This window comes from Clytia hemisphaerica, unplaced genomic scaffold (assembly GCF_902728285.1).
Source record: "Clytia hemisphaerica strain Z4C2 unplaced genomic scaffold, Clytia hemisphaerica genome assembly, whole genome shotgun sequence".
Taxonomy (NCBI): domain Eukaryota; kingdom Metazoa; phylum Cnidaria; class Hydrozoa; order Leptothecata; family Clytiidae; genus Clytia; species Clytia hemisphaerica.
Genome location: NW_027103353.1, coordinates 148,515 through 165,866, shown reverse-complemented (window position 1 = coordinate 165,866; position 17,352 = coordinate 148,515). Strand labels below are relative to the sequence as shown.

The following is a 17,352-nucleotide window of genomic DNA, read 5'->3' as shown; positions in this document are numbered from 1 at the left end:
TGGAGTGTGGATGAGTAGTGACTGCTCATTCACTGATCACATCAATAAAATGATAGCAAAAGCTAAGGACATTTCTAGTTGGATTTTGAGAACATTCAACAACAGAAGCAGTGATGTTATGATAACGTTGTGGAAATCCTTAGTTCTCCCTCACCTCGACTACTGTCCTCAGCTTTGGTCACCAAACAGCATCCACCAAATTGAACAGATTGAATCAGTACAAAAGAACTTCTTCAATAAAATCAAAGGCCTTAGTGCTTTCGATTATTGGGAACAATTGAAAATGTTGAAAATGTATTCTCTACAAAGGAGGAGAGAAAGATACAGAATTATTTATATTTGGTCGATACTAGAGGGTATATATAGTACCAAATTTCAGCCACACCGAAGGAGATGGCACTGTAAAAGGTGGTGTCTCGTCTTCAACTACAAGCCGTCATGGTCGAAAATGCGAACTACGAACAATCGAACGAAGTAGCTTTCGCAAATTTATTTGTGAGATCTTAGCTGTACAGGGTCCAAAACTCTTCAACAGTATTCCCTCTGACATACGAAATATCACTGGCTGTTCAAAAGATTCCTTCAAGAAACGACTCGATAAATATCTGTGCTCTATACCCGACGAACCTCACACTACGTCGCAACAAACAAGATTGGCTGAATCAAATGCTCTTTTTGATCAAATAATACGTGTTGGGCTCAACGAGCTGGACAGATGAATATCATCAAATCAAACTGAAGTATACTGAAGTATTACTTTACTTATATACTTACTTTTGATGGGTTTTTTGAGTCTCTCAATCATCCAATTTGCAAATCCGATGATTCACCATTTCTCTCACACTGTTTGAATCCGCTCTCCTGTAGTGATAATAATTCGGGAGCAGTGGTTTGTCCGGCAGTGTGGAAAGAAAAAGGTCAAGTTGTCTTTTGAATTTAATTTTTGTGCAGTTTGTGATATTACGAATGTAGAATGGGAGAGAATTGAAAAGCTTAGGTCCTTCTTCAGATAGTGAGCCTCTCCAAATGTTTTTGTGTTTAAAATTTACTTCTTTACTGTAAGGTGGCGTTTTCGTCCGAGCCTCTGGTTTTCGTAGCAGGTGATACCCCCTTTGTTCTCAGAGTGGTTGAAATTTGGAGAAAATTTTTCTAAGATATACCAAGTATAGATGATTTGATATCTTTCTCTACGTCTTTCCAGACTGTATAGTTTTAGAGTTTTAAGTTTTTCCCAATAGTTCAGTTTTTGTAAAGAGAATATTCCATTTAGGAATGATTTTTGAAGCTGTTCTAGTCGTTGCATTTGGTGTCTCTTGGATGGTGACCATAGCTGTGAACAGTAATCAGTGTGAGGGACTGCCAATGTCTTCCATAGGGTCAGCATTACAGTGGGGTCCCTTGTTTTGAAAGTTCGATATATCCACGAACTGATGCCTTTGACTTTGTCGATTACATTTTCTATATGATTGTCATATGTCATACCCACATCTAAAGTGATCCCAAGGTCTTTGACTGTAGTCTTGGTCTCTATCACCTTTTGGGTATCAGAGAAGTATTTGGAGGATTCTTTAAGTTCTTCATTTCTACCATAGTTGAGATGTTCAATTTTAAGTCCATTCAATTTCATGTTATTCAATCCAGTCCACTCATAGACTGCGTTCATGTCATCTTGGAGCTGAATGATGTCAGCATGGTTTTTGATTTCTTTCATTAGACGTGTATCATCAGCAAATGATGATAAGAAAGAGTGTAATATCTTTTTGTCAATGTCTTGTATCATTATCAGAAACAGCAGTGGTCCAAGCACAGATCCTTGGGGAACACCAGAGATGACTTCTGACCTTTCTGATAGTGTGTAGTCAACAGAGACTTGCTGCGTTCTACCTGTTAGGAAGGATTTGATCCAAGCAAGCAATTTGCCTTTGATGCCATTGGTTTTGATTTTGTTCAGAAGAATGGTATGGTCGACTCTGTCGAAAGCCTTGCTGAAGTCAAGGTAGATCACGTCCACATTATTGCCGTTTTCTATATGGTGGATAAGTCTAACTGTGTGAGAGAGAAGTTGGCTCAGGCAGGATCTACCAGATCTGAAACCATGTTGGTTGCAATTAAAAAGATTGTTGTCTTCAAGATGTTTTTGTATCTTACTTCTGATAATTTTTTCGAAAATTTTTGAGACATTTGAAGTTAAAGCGACTGGTCTATAGTTTTCTGGTAAACCTTGATTGCCTTTTTTGAAGATTGGTGTGATGTAGCTTGATTTCAGTAGATGGGGAGTTTGACTTTTGTCTAGAATATTTCTCCAGATAAGACAAAGATGAGTTGCAAGTTGTTGTCTGGCTTTATAACCAGTTGAAAACAAAACTAAACGAGGCACAGTGGGCCTACTTATCGCGAGGGTGTCAAATACCACGTGTTCAATAATAAAATCAACTTTTATTTGCAAAAACGGCAATAATTGCCGAAAACGGCAATTTTCATTAATTTGCTTCTTTATTTTTCTGCTGATTCAGCATTTCATTGTTAAAAAAATTGCCGTTTTCGGCAATAATTTCCGAAAAGAGCAATACTTGCAGTTTTTATCTTAAACACACGACTGTCAGGTGCACTCTTCCAGTGCAGAACTTAATAATAATAATAAAATTCTACAACCACCCATATTACTGGACATGGTTGGACATGGGAAAGTATCTCACGGTGAGGCCTATTCACTTAGAGGAATTTTCCATGTCAAACTAGTTTTAAATTCAAATTCACATCATTATTTCTTGCTTGCTTAAGGCAAGATCACAAAATTGACTAATAGAAATCATTTTATGACCAACAACTTGATCCAACAACTTGATCCAACAAAGACTTGTCAGGGCGACCTCTTCTCGTGTATTGGTCATCATTAAATGTTAATAATTTCAAAGAACAAGAAGAGGGCATACGAAGGACGTATGCAGCCTAGTGATGTTGCTGTGATTTAATAAAATGGCTAACATCAGAGGTTCAACAGATCTTGTGCAGGTGCGCATTATTTATTGAAAATCTGTGTAATCATTTTCATTCTCATTTACAAATTTGAAACCACCACGTACCATTTGACGCAGAAATTTTCGATATGCTACGTCAAGACGATCAAACTGTTCTTGACAAAGGTTCCAATTCTGACAGGCATACACAAGACAACTTCGAAGAAAACAATTCAAAAACAAAACTGTGGTTGCGAAAACATTTCCCTCGTATAATAGAGATTTATGGTGATACAATTTTTCAAGAATTTTGAGCAATATTGATTGGAGATAGACATTTTTTCCGCGCTCTGATTGGCTCAAAAAATTTACAGTGGGAAATTCGAATTTAGCGCTGTCCTCACTTACTAAAATAAAAACCAAATTTCAGAAGTTGCGCTTTCTCTAAGAAAGTGTGACCAGTAAAAGAATAAAAAAATTTGATTGGCTATGTTTTCAACCGTTATTAGGATCTGAGAAACACTCAGCCCATACCATGCTATACATTTCGCCATCAGTTTATCAAAGAAGAAATCATAGCATGGATTCCCAGGCTATATTGGAGATTGACTGTTGCGAAATCGTAAGCTTATTAAATCAAATAACTATTTACAAGGGATATGATCAAACGCAGCAGACAAGTCAACAAATAATAGGAATACAAGCTGTTTCTTACAGTGGCTGATTTGATGTACCCTTTTAACGGTATAGATCCCGTCTGTCGTACCACCATTTGAACGAAACCCATTTTGCTCGTCTGAAAGCTGTTTCTCACACCATTCACAAAGTCTGTTGAGAATGATATTAACCACAAGTTTGCAGACAGTGGACCCAATACTGAGTCCCCTGTATTTTGAGGGATCCTTCTTTGATCCTTTGCCCATCCATAATGTTCTGAGAAGAGATTGACCCCAATGAGATACGCAGATCATGCCCAGACCACAAGTTATTGGTGATTCTGTGGATCACTTCAAGCATAACAGGGTGAGTGCATCGTTTCAGTAGCTCTGACTCAATATCATTACTGGCTTTGGGTTCCTCTGGGTTGAAGTGTGACTTGAAATGGTCATAGAGCTTATCTGTTGGACACAAGTTATGTGTAAGTCTGAGTGTAGATTCCTGTCTTTTAGCTTTAGTAAAGAGATTTGGTATTTCCAAATTTTTCCTCAAGTGCAGCCTTGCCATACCCTGAATTCGGGTAACTTGCATCAGTGGAGGGAAACCTGCATAGCCATCAAATGACACTGACAGTCTAATCTTAAACTCCTATATCGGGATTAAAAACTAGGCTAGTCTTAACTCTTTTATCTTTCCCGATGTATACCAAAAGTTGTCACCATTTTTTCATCAAGTTTTCCTGTCGCAAAGTCAGTACTTGGTTGTACCCGTGCGTGTATGGTGTTCTTTTAACTAATAACCTTTATTAAAAAAGAAATTAAAAGCTCCACTTGTCGCTACTAAGTCCGTGCCGTGCTTTAGACGTACCACCTTCTTTGCCTACTTGTGCGATGTGGTTTGTTCAATCGCGCAAACAATGTCTAAACTTTTGACTTTATCTAAAGAATTAGTAAACCTTTTTAAGATCTGTAAAAAGCTCTCTAATCCCAAATAGTTCTAGAATAAACCCTGAAAATCCCAAGATAATTGATTAAATATTAAATCTTTAAAGAAAGATGGAAAATGAAAATTCACAAAGAAAAACAAACCTTAAGCAAAGAAATTGCCTTTATAGCTCATTTTTCCATGAAAAATAGAAAAACTTTTGGATATTTGAGTTCCCCAAACATTGTCGAATCTTTTAGTACACATGACAAAAGAAAAAGAAACAATTAAAACCTTTAAATCAACTGAATTCTTTCCATAATCATATACATAAAAAAAACGTCCTTTCGCCATTTTGTTTTTTAAAAGTGAAGTCAGAACTCTTGTCACGTGACAAATAAATTTCCAACATCCACTGAAAATGCGCGATTTGTATCATGCGGTAGAAAAAAGTCACGTGACAGCAATTTCCGTAGAATGGCCGTTCCGTTATATTTATAGGATAAGAATACAAAGATTCAACCAGGGGGTTATATTATTAGCTGGGGCTTCGTGAGGCTAAGCTTTTAGGGCAATATCTTTGGTTTTTCTGAAGTAAATAAGATGGAGGAAGACCTACTGAAAAAGGAAATTAGGGGAACAATTCTATCAAAAGTTATTGGCAAAGAAAGTCACCTTTTGAGGTGGAAATTATAATTTTTCTTGCATAACTTTTTATTGCAGTACCCCCGTCTTATCCTGATTTGACAACCGGTAGTCAAGTACATCAGAAACATACGGGAATGTTTACACATGGACAGAATAAGTTTTCACGAAGCCCCAGAAGTTGGATTTGGCTGAAAATGGCTGAAATTGGATCTTTGATATATTTTTTTTGGTAAAAGCTATGGTAATTCTGTTTGGCTATATGAAAAGCTTATTTAATCCTTGTCAGGATACTTTTTATTTGAGATTGTTTGCTTTACCAAACAAAAAGATATTAAAATGTCTTGACAGGCCATTTTGTCATTTTTGTGTCATTTTGGTCAGCTAAACGGATTGACGCATTTCCATTGTTTTGCCTTTTGGAACACGCGTGATGATGTAATGATATCATAGCATGAACCAATGGGATTATGCGAGCAAATTTTCATGTAATTCATACACAAATATATTTTCGACAGCTTAAAAAGTATAGTGTGGTTGGTGGTAAAACAAATATTCACAATTTTCACAAAAAGGTATACCGTCAACTGCTCTAACTTAGGACGATTGGTCTTAACATGTCAAACCTAACTTTTGAAAACCCCCACCCCTTCATAATGTCAATTTGACGTTTTGCATTGTCAAATGAATATGGACAGCTCCCCTTACAACAATACAATAATGCTGACAAGTTGATATAACACATTGAAAAGTAATCCCTGACTGAGAGAAGTTTATATCGAAATCTGCAACAAAAACGGTCTCTTCTACTGATTGCCTCCCGGCGCTCCTTTGCAGCTGTTTATCAAATTTCCACCAATGAGGTTGATGCCTTTCAAATGGCCCTTCTTTTTGGCACCTGTGACCTCTCAGTGCCTTGCTCGACGGGCGACTGTAAAATCCCACCCTTCATGTGTTTCTTTCAACCTGTGATCCTAACTAAGGCTTAGGTTTTTTCTCATCTTCAATTTAACTGAAGTAGGCGGGAATTTGATGTGAGAGTTAGATTGACAACAAAGTGGCGTAAAAAAATCATTGAATAAAAGAAGAACTTTTTTATCATTTTTATTTTGAAGAATTGGTGCAAAGAAGTGAAACATGGAGAAGTTTCATTTAATGGTTTAATTGAAGTAGGGGATTTTGAAAACTTTCTATGTTTGTTTTTTGCACAATTCCCTGTTACTATGGGCAAGCACCTCGTTGCTAAGATTTTGGCTTGAAATCAAAAGTGAAACCACTGAAAACGAAAGTAAAATTGGCCCGTACTTTAAATCCTGTAATCTTGATATACGAGTTCAAGTCTATACTGACTGACCAATCAAAGCAGAAAATTTTTAAAACAAATGAACTATGCAGCTCTGCTCACAGCTAAACCCTACCATTTTTGTTTTGATTAACTTTGTATTTTAATGACCAGCCAGTCATTCATTTGAGGGGCTATGCATGATAGCCTCCACTGATGTAAGTTACCCGATCTCACGGTATGGAGGTGTACTGGCCCGTCTAGGTTATGAAATGGAATGGATTTTCGACTGCTACTCAACAGTTTTTGACAAATAATATAGATCACGTGACGTTTGAAAATCTATCTCAACTCACCTAGCTGGCCAGCCTGCCTCCACAGAAACAGCCCCTTAGTTACTTACTTTCTGCCTGTGTTACAGTTAAAACAAAATAAAATAATAAAAAACACAATGACTAGAACCAAACAAGGAGCAAGAAGGTAAGTCTGTCAAGCAAAACATTTTTTCTTTCTTTCTTTGTCTTTACTTCCTTTTTCTTTTTTTTATGTTGCTTTTATTAGTGCTTTCAAATTCTTGTTATTTGAATTTTTTTAGTATATCCAGGAAAATGTACATAATGTACCCTTTGGATTATTTTATAGAAATAGAAATAAAAAGGGGAATGATATTTTTTTACAAACTTTTTGATTAGATAAATTTTTGGGTGGACTTTTTACTGTGAATGGAAAATCTAATTTTTGAGTGCATAAATTTCATGAATCCGCCTCGTTTTCACCTAATTTCCTTCAATTCCTCAAAATTCTAGATTTTAGATTTTAAACTCAGTTTTAAATTATAAAGTGGCCAAAGTTCGTGAAATTCAATCTACTTTGATAGTCATTATGTCATTCTTTAAATTTCTTCTAGAGGAAGAAACAGAGGTGGCCCTTATGGCGGCCGACCTGCTGGACCCTTTGGCCCACATGGAATGCGACGTGGACCAATGGGTATGATGGGTCGTCCTCAAGGTGGTAACAAACAAGGTCCACCTATGACACATTATGCCTTTGATCCTGTCGTAGTGGAGCCACATTTTGGTAAAGCGGACCCACCCTCTAATGAAACTGCCCTTAACGATGCATTGTTGAAAAAATCACAACAGCTTACCCCAACAACGCTTGAACAAGGTTCAGTACAGAATCTTGTCTCAAAGGTGAGTATATGACATATTTTCAATAATCATAAGTTTCATGTGCGAGGTGACTGAATGCAACTTGCTTCTCCCCCAACTGTTAGGGGGGGATGTTATTTTTCAAAAATGGCATAAATTCTTAGCCCATTTGTCAAAAGTTGCCTTTGGGTATAAAAAGAAGAAAAAATTATGTTAAAACCCTGTGGTACCCTTTTCAAGGTTGTCACGGGCAGGGTGCCACCGTGGCTCCGCAAGCAAAATCGAAATTTCAAAAATTTTCAAAACATAGTGAAGTGACCCCTCATTTGAAAGGTATTTTCATGCTGGTTAAGAAAATCAATATAATGAGGTTGAATAACAGTGTCACAAAAAGTAATTTCCAACAGTTGGCAAAATTTTGAGGATTTTGCTAAAAACGCAATTTTTTGATCGTTTTTCTTAAGTTACTTCTTGTGAGAAATATTGATTTTCTTAATCAGCATGAAAATACCTTTCAAATGAGGGGTCACTTCGCTATGTTTTAAAACTTTTTGAAATTTCGATTTTGCTGGCGGAGCGGCGGTGGCACCCTACCTGTGGCAACCTTGAAAAAAGTTCCACAGGGTTTTTACATGAATTTTTCTTCTTTTTATACCCAATGGCAACTTCTGACAAATGGGCTTAAAAAATTAATCCTAACATCCCCCCCCTACAACTGTGCTCAGAGGATGTTTAAAAGTGGTTTTCCGTTTCTTTTCTTTTTCTTTTTCCTTCCAAAATGTTGATCATTGGGCTGCGCGCATCTCCAAAATTAGTTTTGATATAGGGAATGTGTATCATGTATGAAATTCCCGTCCAAGAGTTACCCCACATTGGACCCATGAATTTACATTTTTTGTCACATCCGATCAAAGAAAGAAAAAAATGAAGTCATTGTGTTGTTGTTTTCATAATTATAAAATTTCATTCATTGAACAAACAGACTGGAATTTTATACAGGCTTTTCCAAATTTCATACAAGATATGCATCCCCTATATCAAAAAATCAATTCTGGAGATTGCACAGCCTAATGCCCTATATCAAAACATACCAGAAGGGATGCATGCAGCCAAGTTGACCATTGAAATAGATGTGGTTCTGTGTGGTTATTTTTTCCTGAAATTTTTTGCATTTGTTCTGTTATCAAGAGAAGGGAACCTCTTAGATTTATTGTGATATTATTCCTCAGATAGTCATAAATCAATAAGAAATAAATAAAATCTAATATTTCACATTATTTTATTCTGATTCAACATCACAATAGCCTTCTGTAGGATTCATTTAGATCTTCCTGCATTAAAGATAATAATAATAACATAGATAATCAATAATAATCTTATTTTGAACCACAGATGGAATCCGTTTTGGAAGGTCTCATTCTATCACCAACTGGTTTAAATATCCCCGTTGAAGAAATGCGAGCCGTTGGGTCATTCAAGAAAGGAACCATGTTAGCCGGTCATCCTGTCGCTGATCTTGTCATTATACTCAAAGAAACGCCAGGAGGTATAATGCACTCTCTGGGTGCCTAATTAACAGTGGCTTTTCAACCTTGTTACCTTTTTGAACTCATTCAAGTTACTGTCTCACCTTTTTTAGAATCTACCCTCTGTATGGCAGGGTTTCTTTTCAAAAGAAATATCGTCTTATCTATGGATAGTATAATTTTACCTTCATTCACACTTCTGTAGAAGTATCATTTTCAAGCTCCTGCAATTATAGCCTACATGCCTACCTGCCTAAGATTCTGATTAAATTTTCATCCCGAGAGGGATTAGAATTTGTCAAACAACTGAGAGTATTTGGAGTAATCATTTTTTTTTAACAGTTTTTGGGCTCCCACCACATCTTATGAAGTTACTCTAATTCTAAGAAAATCTGACTTGTCATTCACTCTGATAAACTCTAGTTTAGACAGCTGACTTTTCCCTGTCTATTCCTATTGTACGAGTAGGCAAAAAGTTGGCGAAAAGTTAGTAGTTGAAAATCTTTGCTTGGAAAGAATTGAAAGAAGTCATTGTATTGACGTCAAAAGAGGGCAATGCATTGACTTTAGACAGCCAACTTTCTACCCGTTTAACACAATTCATGCTATTCATGACATAATATCTTCTAGGGAAAGACCCCGGTTTTTGCCTGTAGTGGCAAATTTTATACAACTTTTGTCTAGTTTAAATTTGCCACTGCTAGCAAAAAACCGAGGTATTTCCATAGAAAACATTACGTCATGAATATCATGAATTAACAGTGAGAATAGACAGGGTGAAAGCCGTCTAAACCAGAGCTAATTTATTCCTTACCTTCACATACAGCTGCTGATATCGAAAATTTAGCCAACAAAGTTCAAGAAAAACTCAAAGAAGCTACCCCAAGTGAAGGTCTCAATTCATTTATTTGTCATTTATTTTCAATCAAGAATATATTGCCTAATCTGTAGCTTTTGATGTAAAAGAGACATAAAAATTCTGAATACATATTCAGAAATCAGCAAAGTCTCAGGAAAAGTTAAAGTTCTTGTCAATCTCCACCTCAATTTTTGAATTTTATAAGTGGTTTATGGATCGATTCCACTCGAAATATTCTTTTCAACAAAGTATTAAAATGTAGTCTGCAATCATCCTATATCGATTTTAGGTTCAGAAACCTATGATCGATGATCTTAACTTCTCTTTCTGTTCTCTCTTAGATTTTCCAACGCAAGCGAACGAGGGTGGTTTCAATGATCTCAACTTCTCCTTCTGTTCTCTCTTAGATTTCCCAACGCAAGCGAACGAGGGTGGTTTCAACACGACCTCAAGTGAAAGAGCTCTAGTGAGAGTTTTAGTAACAACATTACCCAAGAACCTCTTTGAAGTTGATACTCAAAAACACGTTGATTCCAAACTACTCGAAGGTACTATGTTTGTTTGTTTGTTTAAGATTCAAGTTTGCATTTATTTACAAGTTGCAATTTTTTTCATCAAATGGGTGTAATATTAATAATCAGCATTTACGTTTAAATGGAGCATTTCAGCATATGCATTGGGTATAAGAAAGTTTTTCAAGCGTTTAATTCCAGATAATTCAAAGTTTGGATAATTTCAGATCTCATGCATTCTTTCGAGAATTTTCTCTTCAATAACCAAGATGGTTATGATAGTCCCTGGTAAATTTGACGAATTTTTTTTATCACTTATCGAAATACATCTCTAGAATGTCTAAAAAATGTGACATTCAAAGTTTTCCACAATTTTACAATTTTACAATTTTGATCATTTTTTGACTAAGGGGGAAACTCGCAATTTTAGTAATTTTTCAGGGAAAATGAATTCTAGATTTTCGCCAAAACTCTGTGAAACTAAGTGAAAAGCATTTAATATTATTTATTTACAAGATTTTGTCTTGTCTTTCTGAAGGTGCTTTAGCGACAATCCGTCACGCCCGTTGGTTCGAAGAGAGCGCCTCCCACACGACCATTCGCTTTTTGATTCGATTGTTAAAGGATTTGAAGAAACGCTTCGCTGGTCTTGCTGGTTTGACACCCTGGTTAATCGACTTATTGGTAAGTAAAGCTTCCAAACTGTAAATTTGATAATTATTTCCTCTCATGGTTATCTTTACAACGAGCATAAAATCACTTGAGTTATCTAACTTAAAGTTTAAAGGCTTTTATATTGCGGGCTATATTGAGAATTCCGATAACAAATCGGTATCAGTTGCTATATCAATCAGATGCTGAACAAAGTTTAATTACCAAGTTCTTCTGTCTCATACGGATTTCCTCCACAGCGAGGTACTAAAAGAGGCTTTTCCGTCTACATATTTTAACGAAATGCTGAAAATTTGAATATATATAGAAATAGAATCGTCTTGTTTGTTGTTTGAAGTCCGTTCCCGTCTGAGATAAAAACTTAGCTTCGACCACTGCATAACTACCTGGTGTCCCAGCAAAGAGTCCCCCTCTTTGAAGTGAGTTTTATCAACTGTTTAAGAATCGATCATATTGCATTGGAAAGAGGAACTGATAAACTTAAATTTTGTGGGGTCGTTTGTCCAATTTGGTCAACTATGATCAAAAATCTAAATGCTAAAACATTACTTTTCAAAAAACTCGAAATTAAATGCGAATAATGTGGTTATTATAATTATATTATTTTTATAGGCATTCAAAAGCGCCACTGGACCCAACGGCTCAAACCTACCAATCACCGCAGCGTTCAGGTGAGATGCAGTTTTTACTGAGATAATGGAGTAGTAATCCTTGCTAGATTTATTCTCGAATTTTTGCCTTTTCTACGAGAATCTTTCGAAATCGCGTAAGATCGCTGACACGTGAAATTTAGTATTTTGGACCAGAATTGAGGTTTTCAGAGCCATTTTAACGGATTTTTTTGCTGATTCGCTTTGTAATTAGATTCACTCGAAATTTTCCAAAATGCAGATCTCGAAAAATTTTTGCGATTTTGTTCGGCTCGTGAATTGGATCTCGCGAAAATTAATCCGATGAAAATAATCTTTCGTAAAAACTTAAGAATTTCCCATATCTGCATCTAATTTTGTCAAACAATAAACTTAATGGTCCTTTGTGCAATTCATCACCGTGCTCCTTTAGTATAAACTATACTTTCTCCCCATTATCGGTCCTTCAACCAGTTCTATCATAATAGCAAAATCAGTAATGTTGGGTGATTTTCCAGCAAATTTTCAATGGTACAAATACTTTAAGCTAATTAATAAGTTACAAAGGTAAACCAACTTAAAACTTGGAACTGTTTTTTACTATCGTATACTTTTCCAATGTTTTCAGACGAGCACTGCAATTATTAGCGGCTGGATGTTTCCTACCTGGCTCAGTCGGTATCCTTGACCCTTGTGAGAGCGGACAAGTTCGTGCGCATAGCGTGCTCGGTTTAGAAGAACAAGATCTCTTGTGTATGACGTCACAAACTCTTCTTCGAACCCTCTCTCACGGTGAGTTTTGACATTTCTTCTTTTTTTTAGGACTTTGTTTTGTTTTTAGTATTCATGATATGCACCATTGCAATGTCTTCCGCGGACCACACAGCTGATGGTTAAAAGTGGCTGATTGAATGATTTAACGTCACTTACAACCAATTAGATATTGGGTCCGTGATGTAATGTCAGAAGACATTGATTGCAATGGTGCATATCATGAATTCCTTCATTTCTTCGTATGATTTTTAAAAATGCAAATTCATAGACCTCTTCATAAATTACGTCACGAGCAACGCTTACTCTGTTCTCAAAATATTGCTATGGTTATTGATTCCCAGAGCAGTTCATCATAAAGAGTTTACTCTATTCATTAATTATATGCACCATTGCAATGTCTTCCACGGACCCAACAGCTGATTGGTTGCAAGTGACGTATTGACTGATTTTACGTCACTTACAACCAATCAGCTCTTAGGTCCGTGATGCAATTTCAGAAGACATTACGATGGTGAAAATCATGATAAAAGTAACACTTGGAGAAACAAGGGTAATGTTTTCAAAACAAGGCGGTCTTTGCACTCTAAATAATTTATCAAGAGTCCTATTATAAGGTAGAGAGATACAACTCACTCACTATCCTTAACGGTGCGGTCGGGTTTTGAGGGGACTGGTAATGAATTTACAAGGAAATGACGTCATTGTTCTTTGTCTGAAAGGATATCAATGCAACGACTTCAGGCAGGTCATTCCTTCTTAAAGACCGGGGCAAATCTATCCGACATTGGATCCAACATTATTGTTAAATGAAATGTTGGTTTCATTTGCGCACGTCATAAAATTACAACTTTTTATTAAAGATGTTGGAAAGCATATCTTGGATAAAGTTTGATCAACGCCTAACATTTCATCCAACATCTTTTATGAGATCGACGTCACTTTCATTTTGCTTCCAATGTCTGATGCATTTGCATATCATGTTGGATGAAAATGTTACACGTTTTTGCGTAAATGACTTCACATGCAACTTTTCGAATTTTTCCAAGTGACTTTCAATCATCATTTCGTCCAAAAAAGAATTTGAAATGTTGGATCAAATGGTGGATGCGTTTGCGCCAGCCTTAAACTCAAATACAGTTTTCTCGAGCTATAAAGGGTTAATAGATCTATAAACATCTATCAACCCCTATTGGTGCGGTACGACCGTATCGAAAACACAAGTGAAGGAGGGCTCTTGTGAAAAATGTAAGACCTTTAACTATTACCCATAACCTTACATTGGACCGATAAAGTATCGTAAATATAGACCACCCTAGAAAGTCGTGAAAATGTCTCTCGGGTATTGGAGAGAATTTTTTTGGCTTAGTTGTAGCCTAAAAGTGCCGTGCCCCGAGAACAAATATACCCTGTAAATTCATTACCAGTCCCCTAGAAAGCTGACTGCGCCGCTAAAAGCTGATGTGAATGTACAGTCCGTGAGAAGACTGGTTTTGAGTTTAATGATGAAAATCATTTTTTTCAACGTCTTTCTCGAAAGAAAATCTGCACATATTTGTGTATTTCCTCCTTAAATTGAATAGAATAGAAAATAGCACATGTAACAGATGTTCGAATCCAATGAAATAGGCTAATTTCCAGCCATTCTTATTCGCGTCGGAATGCCGACGCAAATGCCAATGTAAATTTGGTTTTTACCGACGTAAAAGTGCTGTTACTTTACTATAGAACCAATAATTTTTGGCCTACGCAAATAAATCTTAATTAGAAACGCTGATTTCAATAATCGTGTCTTGACTTTCTGCTGCATCATACACTTCTTTCATCAGGAGCGTACAACGAGATCCTTGGTGGTGATGGAGCTGTCTCCACCAGTCTGGATACTGACATCACATCGTGGGGAGGTGAGTAAAAGTCATATCTTCCTTCGTTTCGATCGTAAAACTCCTACTCTTCGGGATATTTTTGAATAATGAATTTCTCCGGATACACCGCATGCACACTGAGGTTTTGATGAAACAATAGAGAGTTTCTTAACCTTAGCCAATCACCTCTGTTTTAAAACATTCTTTTATTCTAAATCGCTATTGATAAAACTTCTTTTGTTTAAAATTATATATTTAAAATATCATATTTAATCCAATTAAAAAGCGAATTCCCGGTGGGGGCGACTAGTGCCCGCCCATAGCAGAGCCTATAGACCAATAGTAAGGCCTTAAAGCCTGGAGCTGTCTATTGTGTAGACTAGGGGTCCTGAAAGAGTTTTTCATGTTGTTATTCGTGATATGCACCACTGCAATGACTTCACGAAGTTATGCAATTTTTCTGTCTTTTTTTTTCACCCAATACGTCATTTTTTCTATAGTTTAAGAGACGTATTGGATGGAAAATTTTAAAAGTTCTCTGAAGACTCTACAGTGGTGCATATCATGAATAGCTGTTTGCCATCGGGTTTTGATTACAGCATAATATTGTAAAAGTTTTTAAATTTTATTGCACTGCTTTGGTTTTTATGAGAATACCTTTTCTTTTTTCAATGAATCTGCTTTTCTAAAAAAAAAATTTCGCTTCAGAAATTTGAAGTTGTTAACAGGGCTTGTTTTTTGGATTGAATCGAAAATGTGGTTACATTTGGAAACCTTACTACTATGAAATAGAATTTTAATTGGGTTAATTTTCGGGTTTCGGTTAAAATTCAATTTCGTGTTTCTGCGAATTTTTGCAATCTTCGCAAAAAAAAATGAATCCCTTATAATGGCGTGAGATCGATGATCGGTTCCCGCGAGCTTAAAAATAGATTTTCGACATGAAACACACTGTAAATTTGCATTTGTTATACCGTTTTCAAAGTTGTTTTCATTTGATTTTTCGCGAAAATCTCGAAAACCAATCTAGAAAATTTTACGATTTTTTTGACTCGCTGAGTTAGATCTCGTGAAAATTAATCCGGTTAAGGTTAATCAAGCCACACTCCGGGCAGTGCCGTAGGAAGCATTTTGATATGGGGGGGGCATAAGTTAAGTGACAAACTTTGAAATCTAGAGCTCTAACACCCTCTAAAAACTAAAATAATTCTAATAAAGGCGAAATTTAAAGGTAAAATACTTGCACCCCTTAGCCCCACCCCCTGGGTAGCTACGACACTCCGGAGGATACGTATATAATTGGAGAACTTTGTCTTCACAGGTACGATCGTGACACCGGGTGAACCTGCTTACAACAAAGAAGCCCACAAGAAGGAAAGCGAACTCCTCGAGAAGATGAACGAAGAAACGAGCGGTGAACAAAAGAAAGCAGGAGAAAACAAATAGACGAATGAGTAGTTCTCCTCATCTTCAAGGTAAACTTCATTTCCTTCACTTCGCTATATATACTTGTTTTCATAAGAACATCCAAAAATTTTGAAGCCCTCGGATGTTCTTAACTTTTTGAGTTTTAAGCCTAAAAATGTTTTTAACATGTTCTTATTTTCACCATTTTTTGAGTATTTTTGTCCATTTTCCTAAGAAATTGGGTGTTTTAGAGTCTGCAAAGCCTTGAAAATGTTCTTAACATATTGGCCATCGAAGCTATACGGTCTTATATAGTTTGTTCTTATAAAAAAAACGTGTACAATGTTATGACATGGTTTAAACGCATCTATCACCGTTTTCTCACATACTAGTTTTTTACAAAAAAAGTTACCATTTTTATCTTCACAATTTTCACATTATCACATTTTCAGAAATTGATTAATAAACATGTCCCGAAAAAAGCTAAAGAAAAAAATCGGGATTTTGTCATTGTCATGTTTTTCTGCGATTTCTTGTTGATTTCGAATTACAATTGACCTCTCTAATTCGATTTTCAAGGAGAATTGGATTTCTATCGAATTAGGGAGCGTAGCATACGGTAGAGCGTCGTTTATGAGAGTTTCTTGTTGATGGAGACTTGCAATATTATCGAATAATGGAGCGTATCGAATAGTAGAACGTCGAATTAGAGAGCATCGACTGTAAATGTTTTCTGTTGATTAGCCCGGGAGGTCCATATAAGTATCACGCGTTTTAAAAATCTTATATTTTCATCATAGATGCTATCGATTCGATCAACAGATTTGATGACACTGCAAGATTATATTGTGTTGTTTTGACTTGGCCGAAAATTCGATTATGAACATTTTATGGCTTGATCGGAAATCACACGAATTGTGAAGTGGTTGAGTGGAAATCTTGCTCAACACAAATAAACTTTCATTCATGATATTTTTCATACACGTCATTTTTCTACGGTAACACCCCGGTTTTTCCCAGTAGTTGCAAATCTTGAACAACCTTTCACTAGTTTGCCACTACTGAAAAAAATTACGTCGCGAATATCAATGATATAGAAAAAGGGGGTAATGGTAGAGGTAGAAAAGCCTTTGCTGTTTTTCATTTTGTACATTTTTTGAGTAGGCCCTTTCATTTTATCCTAATTTTTTTTTTCTTTGGATAAAACTTAAGCCCTTTTTCCTTTTTTTTGAGTGAGGGAATGAAGAAAGGATGAAAGGATTTTTTTAGAGATAGGATGCAAATTTTTAGTGTTTTTAAAAGTTTGAAGAAAATATTTCCCCTTATAATAATTATGTCCTTTTGTTTTTCCAATTACAGCTAACTCCCCCTCTCTCTAATTCGAACCTCTTTTATCTTACTATAATTCGTACTGAAGATATTGCTCCCTCAGCTAGAAAGTACATGTTTTTCTTTTTATAAGCATGTATAAGCCCCTACATCAGGCTCGCATTAT

At 36.1% G+C, this 17,352-nt stretch overlaps 2 protein-coding genes across 2 annotated transcripts; one reads left to right on the top strand and one right to left on the bottom strand.

Moving 5' to 3' along the window:
• Positions 1 to 1,045: 1,045 nt before the first annotated feature.
• Positions 1,046 to 1,780, bottom strand: LOC136820631 (uncharacterized). Its single transcript, XM_067076829.1, has one exon. It carries the CDS (start codon positions 1,778 to 1,780, stop codon positions 1,046 to 1,048), a length of 735 nt encoding a protein of 244 aa, XP_066932930.1.
• A 5,101-nt stretch (positions 1,781 to 6,881) lies between these two features.
• LOC136820413 (interleukin enhancer-binding factor 2 homolog) lies at positions 6,882 to 17,189 on the top strand. The gene is made up of 11 exons (XM_067076598.1): positions 6,882 to 6,945; positions 7,373 to 7,658; positions 9,009 to 9,162; positions 9,969 to 10,034; positions 10,409 to 10,549; positions 11,052 to 11,197; positions 11,798 to 11,856; positions 12,443 to 12,606; positions 14,415 to 14,489; positions 15,772 to 15,925; positions 16,658 to 17,189. Exons 1-10 carry the CDS (start codon positions 6,917 to 6,919, stop codon positions 15,894 to 15,896), a joined length of 1,245 nt encoding a protein of 414 aa, XP_066932699.1. The 5' UTR covers positions 6,882 to 6,916; the 3' UTR covers positions 15,897 to 15,925; positions 16,658 to 17,189.
• Positions 17,190 to 17,352: the final 163 nt, after the last annotated feature.